This window comes from Choloepus didactylus, chromosome 13, assembly GCF_015220235.1.
Source record: "Choloepus didactylus isolate mChoDid1 chromosome 13, mChoDid1.pri, whole genome shotgun sequence".
Classification (NCBI taxonomy): Eukaryota; Metazoa; Chordata; class Mammalia; order Pilosa; family Megalonychidae; genus Choloepus; species Choloepus didactylus.
The window spans coordinates 75,727,653-75,740,571 of record NC_051319.1 but is presented as its reverse complement, the minus strand read 5'-3'; the positions used below and the strand labels follow the sequence as shown (position 1 = coordinate 75,740,571).

Below are 12,919 nucleotides of genomic sequence, written 5' to 3'. Positions count from 1 at the left end.
AAACACAATTATTACGTAAAAAATATTATGACTTTTTTAGAAAAATGGACAATAGACATAAAAAGCCATTTCACAAAAGAAGAAACAGGAATGGCCTATTGAGAAAGATGTCCAGTCTTACAAATTGTCAAAGAAATTCAGTAGAATGCAATTACTGATTCAGAGCCCTGTAAGGTCAGGAACCGTAGGTGTGTCATTTTCTATTATATTCCTAGCTCATAGCACAGTACTGATCTCCTCTTGGTCACCTTGGTGGCAGAGAGGGCACATGCTGGGTACTGTGGGCGGTGGTGAGCTGAGAGCCTTTGCAAAGCTGGGCTGTTGGCTGCAGCGGCTCCTCCTACTGCCCAGACTGCTGGGACCCACTGCAGCAAGTTTTAATATCTGGTGTGGGAAATTGTTCCTCTCTCCCCATGCCTAGCATATAATGGATGCTTAATGTTTATTTACTAAGTTAATAAATACAAATAATAAATTATAAATAGTAAATGTTGCTTTAGATAAATTTGGGATGCCCATTTATGCCTTAGAGAACTGAGCCTTGACATGCTAGATGGTGTCCCTTCCTAACTAAGCATGGTGTTGCAGTGTAACTTTCTCAAATGTAATAGTGACCCAGAGGAGTTGTTGAGGAGAATTGGATGATCAGTGTGAATTTGGAGGGATGAGGGGGTGTTCCTTAGGCATAAGAGAAATACTTAAGGCCCTAGGGAAGGGACAGTTTAATAGTAAATCCCTGGGCTGAAAAGTGTTGAAAAACGTTCACAGTACTCTAATAAGTCAACTTTATCACTGTCTTCCTCCTATCTTTTATTTTGAAAAATTTCATACCCACAATTAAAGTATAGTGAACACCCCATATACTTGTCATCTAAATATACCAATTAACATTTTGCCCTCATTACGTCCTTCTCTCTCTCTCCATGTATATATTATTTGGATGGGTGCAAAACCATTTGAGAGTTGCAGACTGATGACATTTTACCCCTGTATATTTCAGTATGTATATCCTAAGAATCAAGGACATTCTCCTTCATAACCACATACCTTTGAGAAATTTAACATTTATATGATTATTCTGAAATACAAATTAAAATCTCTCCAAATTTCCCAATAATGGGCGTCACTCCCACCACCACTGTCTCCCACCCCTGGATCCAGGATCTGGGAAATGAGGATCAGGTCTTACATTTAGTTGTTGTGTATCCTTGAATGTAGAACTATTCTCCAGACTTTTTTTTTGGGGGGGGGGGTGGAATGTATTATGTCCCCCAGAAAAAGCCATATTCTTTGATGCAGTCTTGTGGGGCAGACATTTTGGTGTTGATTAGATTTGCATGAAAGTGTGCCCCACCCACCTGTAGGTGATAACTGGTGAGATATTTCCATGGAGGTGTGGCCCCACCCATTCAGGGTGGGCCTTGATCAGTGGAGCCACATAAATGAGCTGATGGGCAGAGAGAACTCAGTGCAGCTGTGAGTGACATTTTGAAGAGGAGCTACAGCCAAGAGGGACACTTGGAAGAAAGCACAGGAGCTGCAGATGAGAGACAGTTTGAAGACAGCCATTGAAAGCCTACTCTTGCTCCGGAGAAGCTGAGAGAGGACAAATATCCCAAGTGCAAGTAAGAGTGACATTTTTGAGGAACTGCAGCCTAGAGAGGAACGTCCTGGGAGAAAGCCATTTTAACCTTTGGAGCAGACGCCAGCCACGTGCCTTCCCAGCTAACAGGTTTTCCGGATGCCATTGGCCATCCTCCAGTGAAGGTACCCGATTGCTGATGTGTTAACCTTGGACACTTTATGGCCTTAAGACTGTAACTGTGTAACTAAATAAACCCCCTTTTCTAAAAGCCAATCTATCTCTGGTGTTTTGCATTCCGGCAGCATTAGCAAACTAGAACAGATGGTATGGACATTTTTGAAGAGTCTAGGCCAGTTTTGCAGAATTTTTCTCAATTTAGGTGTGTCTACTTACTTGAGATTAGAGTTTGGTTAAATATTTTTAGTAGGAAATCCACTTAGGTGGTGATGTGTCTTCAGCGCATCACATCAGGAGGCACAGGAGTAGGGTTCATGTTTGTTTTATTACTCCATTGTAATTATTTCTCTTTTCTCTTTGTAATTAATTAATAGTCTTTGGGGCAATACTTTGACAAGATTATCCCATTCCCCCCAAATTTTTCACCCAATGGTTTTAGCATCCATTGATGATTTTTGTCAGAATTATTACTTTAGTGGCTGCAACAAGAAGATTTTCTAATTCTTTTATTTCTTCTACAGCTATTAGTTGGTATTCTATAAAGAAGGGCATTTCCTCCCTGTTTTATTTATCTGTTTTTAAAATTTATTTTTATTGCTATTGACTCAGATTCTTTTTTTTCCCCCATTGAGTTATATTCCATTTTTGTCATTATTCATTTTGATGCTCATATTTTTCTAAATTTGACCATGAGCACCCCTTCAGACTGGTTCCTGTGCCTTGTTAAGAATTTTAGACTTCCTTTGTACTTTCCCTACTTGAAGCTCTGGTATTGGCTATTTCTCTAAGAAGTTCTGGTTTTAGTAGGGAATGATATTAGAAATCAAAACCTGGATGCTGGGTGTGCTCCTTTTTACTGGGTTGTCACTGCTCCTGAACTCTTTCATATTTAAACATATGAGTTCATAGTATTATTTCTGATTCCTAAGGTGTAAAAGGTCTTTTTCTCCTTACTCCATTCTATATTTGCATCTTTCTTCTCCCACAGTAAGATCCCTGTTTCCTGAAAAGTCTCAATGTATTTACTCATTTGCTTAATGTTATACACAAAATAGTTTAAGAAATACACAAAATAGTTTAAGAAATTGCTACACCATACCACTATGAATAACAAACCTAGAAGTAAAGTTTAAGATTTCTTTGCAGTTCTTTTTGTCCTTAGACTGTTGTTTATAATTAATGTACCATCGTAACATAAGTACATGATGGGGACTTAACTTAAAATTTGTCTTAAGTAACCAAAAATTTCAGGTGGAGCACTGTGATACAACAAGCACTGTGATACAACAATTAGTTGATTTTAACAGAATCAGTTTCAGTACAATAGTTCTACATATTCTGAGGGACATGCTATAAAATAATTTTTGCGTTTACAACAAAGTATACTTCATATTGACTTCTTATAGTTAAATTTCATGTTAATTTTAGTGGAGCTCAAATTACTGGAATTATTCCTTTTGTGGCAGACTTTATTTTATCTAAGGCAGAGATAGTTGATTTTCCAAGACACAGGAAAAAGTAGAACTCATAAATTAAGTGTGAAAATGAGGGAGATCAGAAAAAAATTAAAGAGCCACAACTGGGATATTGGTTCTTATACGTGAACCAGTTACTTTAGCTCTGAGCTTCCTGGCAACTTTCAGTTGAATGGATTTCATTGTTTCAGAAAAGCAAATAAAGTTTCTTTGGCATTGAATTATATAAAGAATTCTATTGTGGGAATTTTCAACAACGTCATCTCTATTTTTGTGATACACAAGTGTTTCTGGGATGGTTATTTTAGTGCTTTTGAATATATAAATTTAAAGCATACTTGTAAAGGCATTTCTGTTGTTTTCTGGTCTTTCAGGAGTTGAATTTAGGAAATTGATAATTAATATGCCCCTTAGACTCTCTCAGATACAAATTTTTATTTTGACAGCGCCATAGCTCATGTGGTCTATTTGAAACTTGATTTTTTAGTGATACACAATTATTAGTTGGTTGTAGTATGCTTGAGGGTTTTTAATTTTATTCTCTGACTACCTAAGTGTAGATGTTTTATTTTGTTTATTAAAGCAAGATTCAAATATTTATTTTGTGGTTCTATATGGTGCTAGGTACTAGAGAGACCAAAGAAAGCACAAATTATTTCCATGCCTTGCAATAGCTTATATCTTGTCTAAGATTACTGGAAATTTGTACAAATAAGAAACAACTTACATACCCATTTGGAATACTTCTCTTAGCATAGTCTCTCTTTTTTTTTAACATTAATAGGTATATTTGCATATTAAATTGTACAAATCAGGAAGTTTTACCTTTGGATGTGTACTTTCACTTTGCTCATCTCTGATACAAGTCCTTAACAGTGTACTGGTTTTTGCTCCCAATTCTAATTTTACAATTATAGTTTTCCCCAATCTTGATTGACTGTAATTTTCTAAATTAGATTTAGCTTACGAATCATAAGACTAGAAATGCTCTACAGGTGCAACCTGATTTTGTCCCCTTTGGCCTTCAACAGGACTTTTTTTTTTTTTAAGAAAACAAAACTAAATCAGGACAGATGGTTTAATGTCTCCAGGGATGGGTGTTGCAGAATCTTTGGCAATCTCTTGTCCTAGTGTTTGACAACTTTCATCATTATTGTCTGTTTAACCAAAATTCCTACTCCTATGAATAAGCTATTTCCCTTGGTTTGTTCTTACTGAAAATAGAACAAATTGTCATGATTATAAAAATGGCACCCATTTTGCACCCCACCCCAAAAGACTTTATTTTTCAATCTTATTTCAACTGCTGTTACTAACCTAAGTTAATTTTAGATACTATTGCTGAAAACCTCAGTGTTGCCATTTATTGAGGTGTTATTTGAAATATTAATATATTTAGAGCAGAAATGTCGTTTTTTAGGGAACCTAGAGCAACAGCAAAGCTGAGGTCAAACTGCCATAAGGATGGACACCAAGGAAGCTGTGTTTGAGACAAAAAGAAATCAAGATAAGGTAGATGCAAAGTAGAGAAAAGCACTGGACCCTGTGGGGGGAAGGGGTGGTAGGTGGGAGTGGGGTTGTATTACCTCCAATGGTCAAGAATAGTTAGATTTCTGAGGAGGAAGCCATGAAAGGCTTGTAGGAAATAATGAGGATTTGGGTTTAACTACCACCTTCCCTCTGAATGTACAAGTGTTAGCTGACTTTTAGCTACCAGAGTTCTTTAAAAATTGATAAGGCTAAGTATTTTGATGGGGGTGGGTCCTAATATTCTGGGTGAGTGTTTCCTTTCTGGATAGTTCTGGAAGAACTATTGGTATATTGCCAAAACCCAACTTCAGTACTAACGCCTATTATTACTTGGCAGTCAAAAAGGGATCTCTGATTGAAGCATTAAACTGACAAAATCAGAACAGAAAATTTAATTTTTCTTTCTGTTTTTGTGATGTAAAGATTGTGTTTCTTTTCATAGCAACATGAACCGTGAAGACCGGAATGTGCTGCGTATGAAAGAACGGGAAAGGCGGAATCAGGAAATTCAGCAGGGCGAAGACGCCTTCCCACCCAGCTCTCCTCTCTTTGCTGAGCCATACAAAGTTGTAAGTTGTCCTTCTTTGAATGTATTTTCCCAATAAATGATAAAATTGTATTTTTATATTGGAAAAGAATTGTTATATATTGTTCTTTAACAGTTTTTCGTTCCTCCAAATAGTATGTACTTTTTTTAAGGTAAACTTTTCATTGGAGAGTACATAAATTAAGTGTTATGGCTGTGTGAATTTTCATAACAAGAACACACTCATGTAATTAGTTCCCAGCTCAAGAATTAGAACATTATTAGCACCTACAAGCCCTTCTCACGTCCCCTCCTATTGGTACTCTTTTTTTTCTTTTCTTTATTTTTAATTTTTTTTACTGCCCTGTACTCTTAAAATGTGGTTTGGATTGGCTCAAACATTCATCTCTATACTTCTGGCCCTGCCATTAACCTTAGGCAGGTATTTCACCATTCTAAGCTATGAATTAAATTAAAATTTTTATGAATCATTACCTGTCATCTGCTGTTTCCTAGATGCTCTTTGGGTATAACATCAATAAAAGATAATATTTTATGGATACTTTTGTTGCTTCCTATTTCTTGCCATTTGGTTACTTAGTTTATTAAATTTCACTAATTATTAGTATGTCTGAATAAATGCGTCTTGTGTATCAATTTGACTTTTTTTCAGTTATCATAGGCTAAATTTTCTGATTTTCCTTCTAATGAATTTGCTGCTTAATCAACATATCAGATTTATATTTCGAATGTGCCAGAGGTGTTCAATAAATTGAACCAATTGCTATTTTTATTATTACTATTATATTTGATTTGGGATTATATAGAATACTAAATGTGATACCACTTCTGATGACTCTAATGTAATGGCCATAATGTCTCTCCAACATTTGGTTTGGTTTTAGATTTCATTTGAACAGTTTTCCTTACCTTTTAAAGGCTTATACTATATATATTAGCAATAAAACTATTACAACAGTATTTATCATTGTTGGCTTATGAAATTGAGAGCATTAGACCTTATTTCTGATGAAATATTAAAGTACAACATATTCTAGGTTTTTATCCATATAACATTTGGTGTTTATAGAAACCATCAATCAAATTTATAAAAGCCATGTATTTGGAGCTTTTAAGGATTTTCCAATTTAAAGGTAATCATACTGTCATGATCATTTTTGTGAGTGTAACACAAAACCTGTATTAGGGATTTAAAAAGCCATGTTGGAAAAAAACAAGAGTTTTGTCCCGAATCTTCTGGATCCTGCATTTATATTTTAATTACACTAATAAATTGGATTTGATTCTGACCTTGATATTGTCTATAAATGGCAGTATATTTACCCTTGTTTAGTATAAATGAGACATTTTGAGATAAAGTCATTGTTACTGATTCATGCCAATCTCCAATAAACAGTGGTAGTTCAATTTTGATTCCATGTTTAATGTAACCAGTGAATTTTGTTTCTTCCATGTACATAAATATGAAAGGATCCTAGAGCTTGTAGACATCTGGGACCTTCTTATTACCCAAGAATAATATTTTGAAACTTAAGTATGTACTGTTGACTTCAAAAGTTGAAGCATTTATTGGTCATAAATACTAGCCAGAATTTAAAACTTTATCAATGAATGGTTTTTCCATGCTTGATTTGTCATTTGAGACTCTAATTAACTTGATGAGTCAAAGGAACAGAGGAAATTAAGATGAAAAACCCAGTTAGTTGTAACTTGTTACATTAAATTTTTGTTTCTACTTCTAACCATGATGTTGAATTATAAGGAATATAATGTTTTCTTAGCCTGCCAAAATATGAGAGTTGATTAATCTGCTGGTCTGGACCTTATTTACCTAAAGGCGGAGTCTATTTTTTATGCTCTTCAGAAGACTTTTGCTGCTATGCCAGTATGTATGTGTATTGGTGAAATTTGAATATTTTTCCTCCTGGAATTATTGTATACATTTCTCAGTGGCCTATGGAATATTTTTATTTTAGTAAGGTTACTTTTAGATACTTTTAGTGAATATTTTTCACTATGAAAATTGTATATTTGGAGTTTGCTTCCAGATAGTAACCTCAAGTTATGAGTTGAAACTTCCAACTTTAAAAAGACCCTTTTCCATTTGAAATTTGGAAAGTCAAGTTTAGAAGCATATTTTATTTCTGATTTTGTGAATTGTATAATTTTAATTTACCTTTTTTTTTTGTAGACTAGCAAAGAAGACAAGTTATCAAGTCGTATTCAGAGTATGCTTGGAAACTACGATGAAATGAAGGATTTCATAGGAGACAGATCGATACCAAAGCTTGTTGCGATTCCCAAGCCTACAGTACCACCAACAGTGGATGAAAAATCTAATCCAAATTTCTTTGAACAGAGACATGGGAGCTCTCATCAGAGTAGCAAATGGACTCCAGTAGGACCTGCACCCAGCACTTCTCAGTCTCAAAAACGGTCCTCAGGCTTACAGAGTGGACATAGTAGCCAGCGGACCAGTGCAAGTGGCAGTAGTGGCACTAACAGTAGTGGCCAGAGGCATGACCGTGACTCATATAGCAGTAGTGGGAGTAGTAGCCGGAAAAAAGGCCAACATGGATCAGAACACTCCAAATCACGCTCTTCCAGTCCCGGAAAACCTCAGGCTGTTTCTTCATTAAGCTCCAGTCATTCCAGATCTCATGGGAATGATCACCATAGCAAGGAACATCAGCGTTCCAAATCACCTCGGGATCCTGATGCAAACTGGGATTCTCCTTCTCGTGTACCTTTTTCAAGTGGACAGCACTCAAATCAGTCTTTCCCACCTTCGTTGATGTCAAAGTCCAGTTCAATGTTACAGAAACCCACTGCTTATGTGCGGCCCATGGATGGACAGGAGTCCATGGAACCAAAGCTATCCTCTGAGCACTACAGCAGCCAGTCCCATAGCAACAGCATGACTGAGCTGAAGCCCAGCAGCAAAGCACATCTCACCAAGCTGAAAATACCTTCTCAACCCCTGGATGTAAGTTACACTTTTAGAACTGTTAATATTGCAAATATGTGACACAAGTTTTTCATGAAATCTTTGCCTTAATAGTAAGGAAAATAAAAGTTTAAAGAAAGACTTGTGAGTCACTCCAAAGTGGATCCATAGAGCTGTTAGCTTCCCCCCTTGGGCAGTAGAGAGATTGTCATTCATTGTTTTCAGAAATTAAAATGACAAGTCAGTTATAGAATGAAAACATGATTCATGATCCATTGATACCTTAGATTTCCTCCTTTTAATTTGATGGAATAATGCACCAATAATGCACCTTGTTTTCTTTTGTTTAAAAGAAATTAACTTCTCTATTACTTCTCATTGTGATACTCTAGAATGAGATGCAGGCTATGACTCGTAAATTTCAGGTCTATTTTTGGGTTCATGGAGATGGTAATGTATGGTTTGGATGCTGTGATCCTTTTGTCTGGTTTTACTTAAAGAATTGAGATAACTGTTCCAAATTCACCAAGGGAGTTTGAAATTTACAGTATTTTTAATTGCATATAAAAACATGATATTCAGAATAACCAAAGAAGTGAGTATTCATTATAAAATAGCTGAAATTTTATTTTTTAGTGTAATTGTTGTAATAAAAAAAATTAAACAGTAATGTCAATAGCCAAAAATCATAGCTCATAGCTCAGGGGTAAGGAATGGGTAAAATGCTATTTGATAACAATTAAAAATCTTTCCATGTGGCCTTTGGTGAAACTCATTGCAGTGGCATTTGTCACCTAATTACTTCTCTCAAGAGATAGTACAATGGTAATTTGTTCATTCTTCAACATTATCCTTGGAGTTAGACTTGAGTTTGCACTACAGCTCTCTAATTCCTTGTTTGTTTCTTAGAATAAGCAACTTAATTTCTTTGATTTAAGAAAGAATATGTAAAATGTCCATCATTTTCCAGACAAATAATCTTCCAGTAATACTGAATTATCTATTTATTTGTTTATGTGAAATGATGTATCTCAATATCATGCTGTATTTGTATCTAAGTAAACTTTTTAATATTTTGATAAACTGCTCACCTGAAAATTTATGTTTAAAACATTATTTCTAATCTAAGTATAAGAAAGATAAAACTTTTAAAAACCTTTGAAAAATATAGTTAAATTCCTTAAGCCATGTACAGTTTGATTAAAATTTTTTAGTGCTTGAAATATTTTATACTTGAAGGAAATTAGTCCAGAGACTCTAGCTAGTGTTCTCATTTGGAGTAGTAAATCTTATTTCATTTATAATAATGTTTTATATCTGTGCAGCAAATGATAAAAATTTAATAATAAATGACTCCCAATATGATGTATGTTTATTTCTTCCTAAGGCATCTGCTTCTGGTGATGTGAGCTGTGTGGATGAAATTCTAAAAGTAAGTTGTATAGTTTCAATCTCTTATTTAATTTTGATGCTCTGTCACCCTTCCCTACCTCACTCCCCTCTCTTTCACAAAGGATCTCAAACAGCAGATTGCTTATGTGTGTAACTTGATTATGTCCATCAAAAACAATTGACTCTGTTCTGCTCATATATTCTTACTTAGGTTCCAAATCACATGGTTTTTTACTATTTGCCTTCAAAGAGTTGATTTTCTTTTTTAATAAAACAAATTCCAGTCAACATTTTATCTTGAAAAGAGGAAAAAATCAAATATAACTTTGTACTTTCTCAGGTTTATCAGTTAATAATTTGAGTGCTAAAGAACTCAGTAACGTATCAGTCCATTACTGTGAGAATAGCTTGCTTTGCAAGTAATCTGTACATACTGGTCAAATCTTACAATAAAGATCTCTGAATGCTGCACTTTTGGGATATTTAATGGTATATACTTAAAATCGACACATGACCAAAAATTACATTCCACTTTTGGAAAAAAAAAAAAGAAAGTTGATGTAATGTCCATCAGTGAACCAGTGAGTGACAAGGACTACTTTTGCTCAATAGAGAAAAGATGCAGCTATCAGTCACATAATACTTATACTTGTTTTTCATAAACTCCTGGATTTTTTGTGTCTATACTTGCATTTGTTTTGAAAGACAGCTCTGCATTGCCTGCTTCCACTCTATTCTCTCCCATTCCTTCTTTAGCCCACTACGATCTCTCTCTTACCTCTACCTTTCTGCTGAACCTGTTTCTCTAAGGCCACTGTCTTCCTCCTCATCCAGGGGCTTCATTTATGTTCTCATTCTCTTCACCGTCTCTGCTGTTTTAAAGAGGTTTGCTTTTATTTGTTTTTTTTTGTTTGTTTGTTTGTTTGTTTTCCTTTGGAAACATCATTCTTCCTTCCTTGGCTGTTGAGCTGCTTTACTTTTATTTCACATCCACCTTTCTTTTCTTTCCTTCTTTGCCTTTTTGGAACCCTTGTGTTCTCTCTCAATCTCTGAAGTATGGGTACATTGTTTTACCTTCTCCCCTTCTCTTTCTGCTCTTTGAGTTGCCTTTTCCTTCATTCTCATGGTTTTATCAGACAATCTTCCTCTCCTGCCTTGGCTTCTTTGGGGTTTTGATTTATATCTCTTAATTACCTCTTAGCTGGGTTTCCATTTGAATTTCTTGCTGCTGCTTCATATTCAACATAGCTAAAGCCACTGTCAGACTTCCTTCTATTAGTAGTACCACCGTTCTCCCATGCTGTGAGTGTAGAATCCTAATTATCTCTGATTTCTTCCTCTCATGTTTTATTTAATCTCAAAGCTAGATTTAGACTTTGAATATTCCTTGAAAGTATCCACTCCTTTCTTTTCATTCCTGCCATCTTGAGCTCATATAATTGCATATGCAGTCCTTACTCTGTGTTTCTGCTCCAGAGTCTCCCTGCTCATCTATCCTTCTGCGTTGCTACCAGCTTCTGTTCTTGAAAGTTATTTTTCTTCTTAGAAATTTTCAGTGGCTCTCTAAGGCCCACAGAAAGAATAGAATCCAAATTTAACATTCTATACCTTCCACAGGTCAGTGCTGACCCCTCCCACTACTGATTGACCACTTTGGCCAAACTGGTTTCACTAAGCAATACACTTTCCTGCTCTTTTACCTCCTTAATGTAAATGTTCTTGGAATGTGTTTCACCTTTCTCTTGTTATATCTAGATTCTGTATTTCCTTAGAATCCAAGTGAAATCTTCCTTCTGCCTGTATCAGATCACAGTGATAACTTTTTCCTTTGAACCTCATATAGCATTCATTTGTCAGTTTAAGGTAGCATATGTCTTTTCCCCCAAATCCTGAAAAATGTGTGGAATTTTAATATCTGAAAGAAACCTTAGATTTTCTTATATTTGATTATGTCTTTGATGTTACTGACCATTTATTATACATTTTATATGCCCAGGGCTTGGCACATGGCTTTTAGTGTAATAGGTGCTCAATCATTTGATGATAATTGGATAGATTTTCTATTGAGAATATTTTTATATTTGAGGTATAACATACCAACACAAAAAACCTGGGGTAGATGAGTTTCCCTTTCCCTTCCCTGTGTACCATTTGCAGGGAACTTCAGGTCTGCGTTCCTTTCATGTTTTCTTGCTATTTGTAGTCACCACATTTAAAGAAAAAATTTCTTTAATTCTGAAAATAATCTATGTTTATTGTAAAAATACTGATGATTAATCCAAAGGTTATTAATTGACCATCTACTATTTGCCAAGCATTGGGGATACTGTGGTAATAAGAATTAATAGCCCTTAACCCTTTAAGCTTACATTCTAGAGGACAGTATAGGAAATAATCAACTTTATATTATTATTTCAGGAAATGAAATGCTGTTAAAACTAAAGCATTGTCAGAGAAAGAGCAGTAAAGAGCTATGACAGTACAAGAGGCAGTTTTAAGGAGTTCAAGTAGTATAGACTTGTCAGGTGCCCTTGTCTGTTTTCCCTTCTGTCATTCTATTGCCCAAGGGTATAGTCACTGTTAACTATCCTTCCAGAGATTTTTTTTCATATATAAACATTTACTAGGACATCTACTGTGACTTGTGTTTGTCCCTTAGTAATATACTGTGGACATCATTTCATATTAGCAATTAAATTCCTTATTTTAATGTCTGCTTGGTGTTCTATTGTATGGATTCTCTGTTGGACACTTAGGCTGTTTTCATTTTTAATTATTAGCCCTTTGAAAACATGTATTTTTGTATAACTGTGTGGTTTTAGCCATAGGGTAAATTCCTAGAAATCAGTACTACCTTTGATTTTTTTTTGTATTATTTTAGTCTACCTCATAGCTTACTTTTGAACTAAATGCCAGAAGTGAAACACTCCCTTCTTATTTTAAGTTTGATATCTTTCCCTCCCTGCTTCTCTAAAATACACGTGGGTGATCTTTCCAACCCTCCTTGGACATATTTGGCATATGATTAGACAGCAGGCATTGAATGAATCTAGACTTAGGGCCTTGCCTGTCTTCCTCCTCATGTGCTTTTGAAGTTTCTCTTCTGATTTCTTCCACCTGACATTTTCCTATCAGTGCAGGACTTTAGCCAGACTTTCTGGGATGAAATTGTGTCCATCACTAAGTAGGTGTGTGATCTTAAATGAATAAACCTCTGTGCTTCAATTTCATCCTACATAGAATGAGGATAATAATGGTATTTGCCT

The 12,919-nt window shown here is 35.2% G+C and overlaps 1 protein-coding gene across 4 annotated transcripts in view; it reads left to right on the top strand.

Annotated features, from left to right (window-relative positions):
- AFF4 (AF4/FMR2 family member 4) overlaps nt 1-12,919 on the top strand; it is a 141,927-nt gene that overhangs the window by 31,243 nt on the left and 97,765 nt on the right. For 2 of the 4 annotated variants that reach the window (XM_037802199.1, XM_037802200.1), the window contains 4 exons: nt 4,658-4,749; nt 5,210-5,336; nt 7,506-8,300; nt 9,649-9,693. In XM_037802199.1, the coding sequence (XP_037658127.1) occupies nt 5,214-5,336; nt 7,506-8,300; nt 9,649-9,693 (963 nt within the window). In that variant the 5' untranslated portion in view covers nt 4,658-4,749; nt 5,210-5,213. The remainder of the gene's footprint in view (nt 1-4,657; nt 4,750-5,209; nt 5,337-7,505; nt 8,301-9,648; nt 9,694-12,919) is intronic. The other 2 variants (XM_037802198.1, XM_037802202.1) reach the window with 1 other exon arrangement.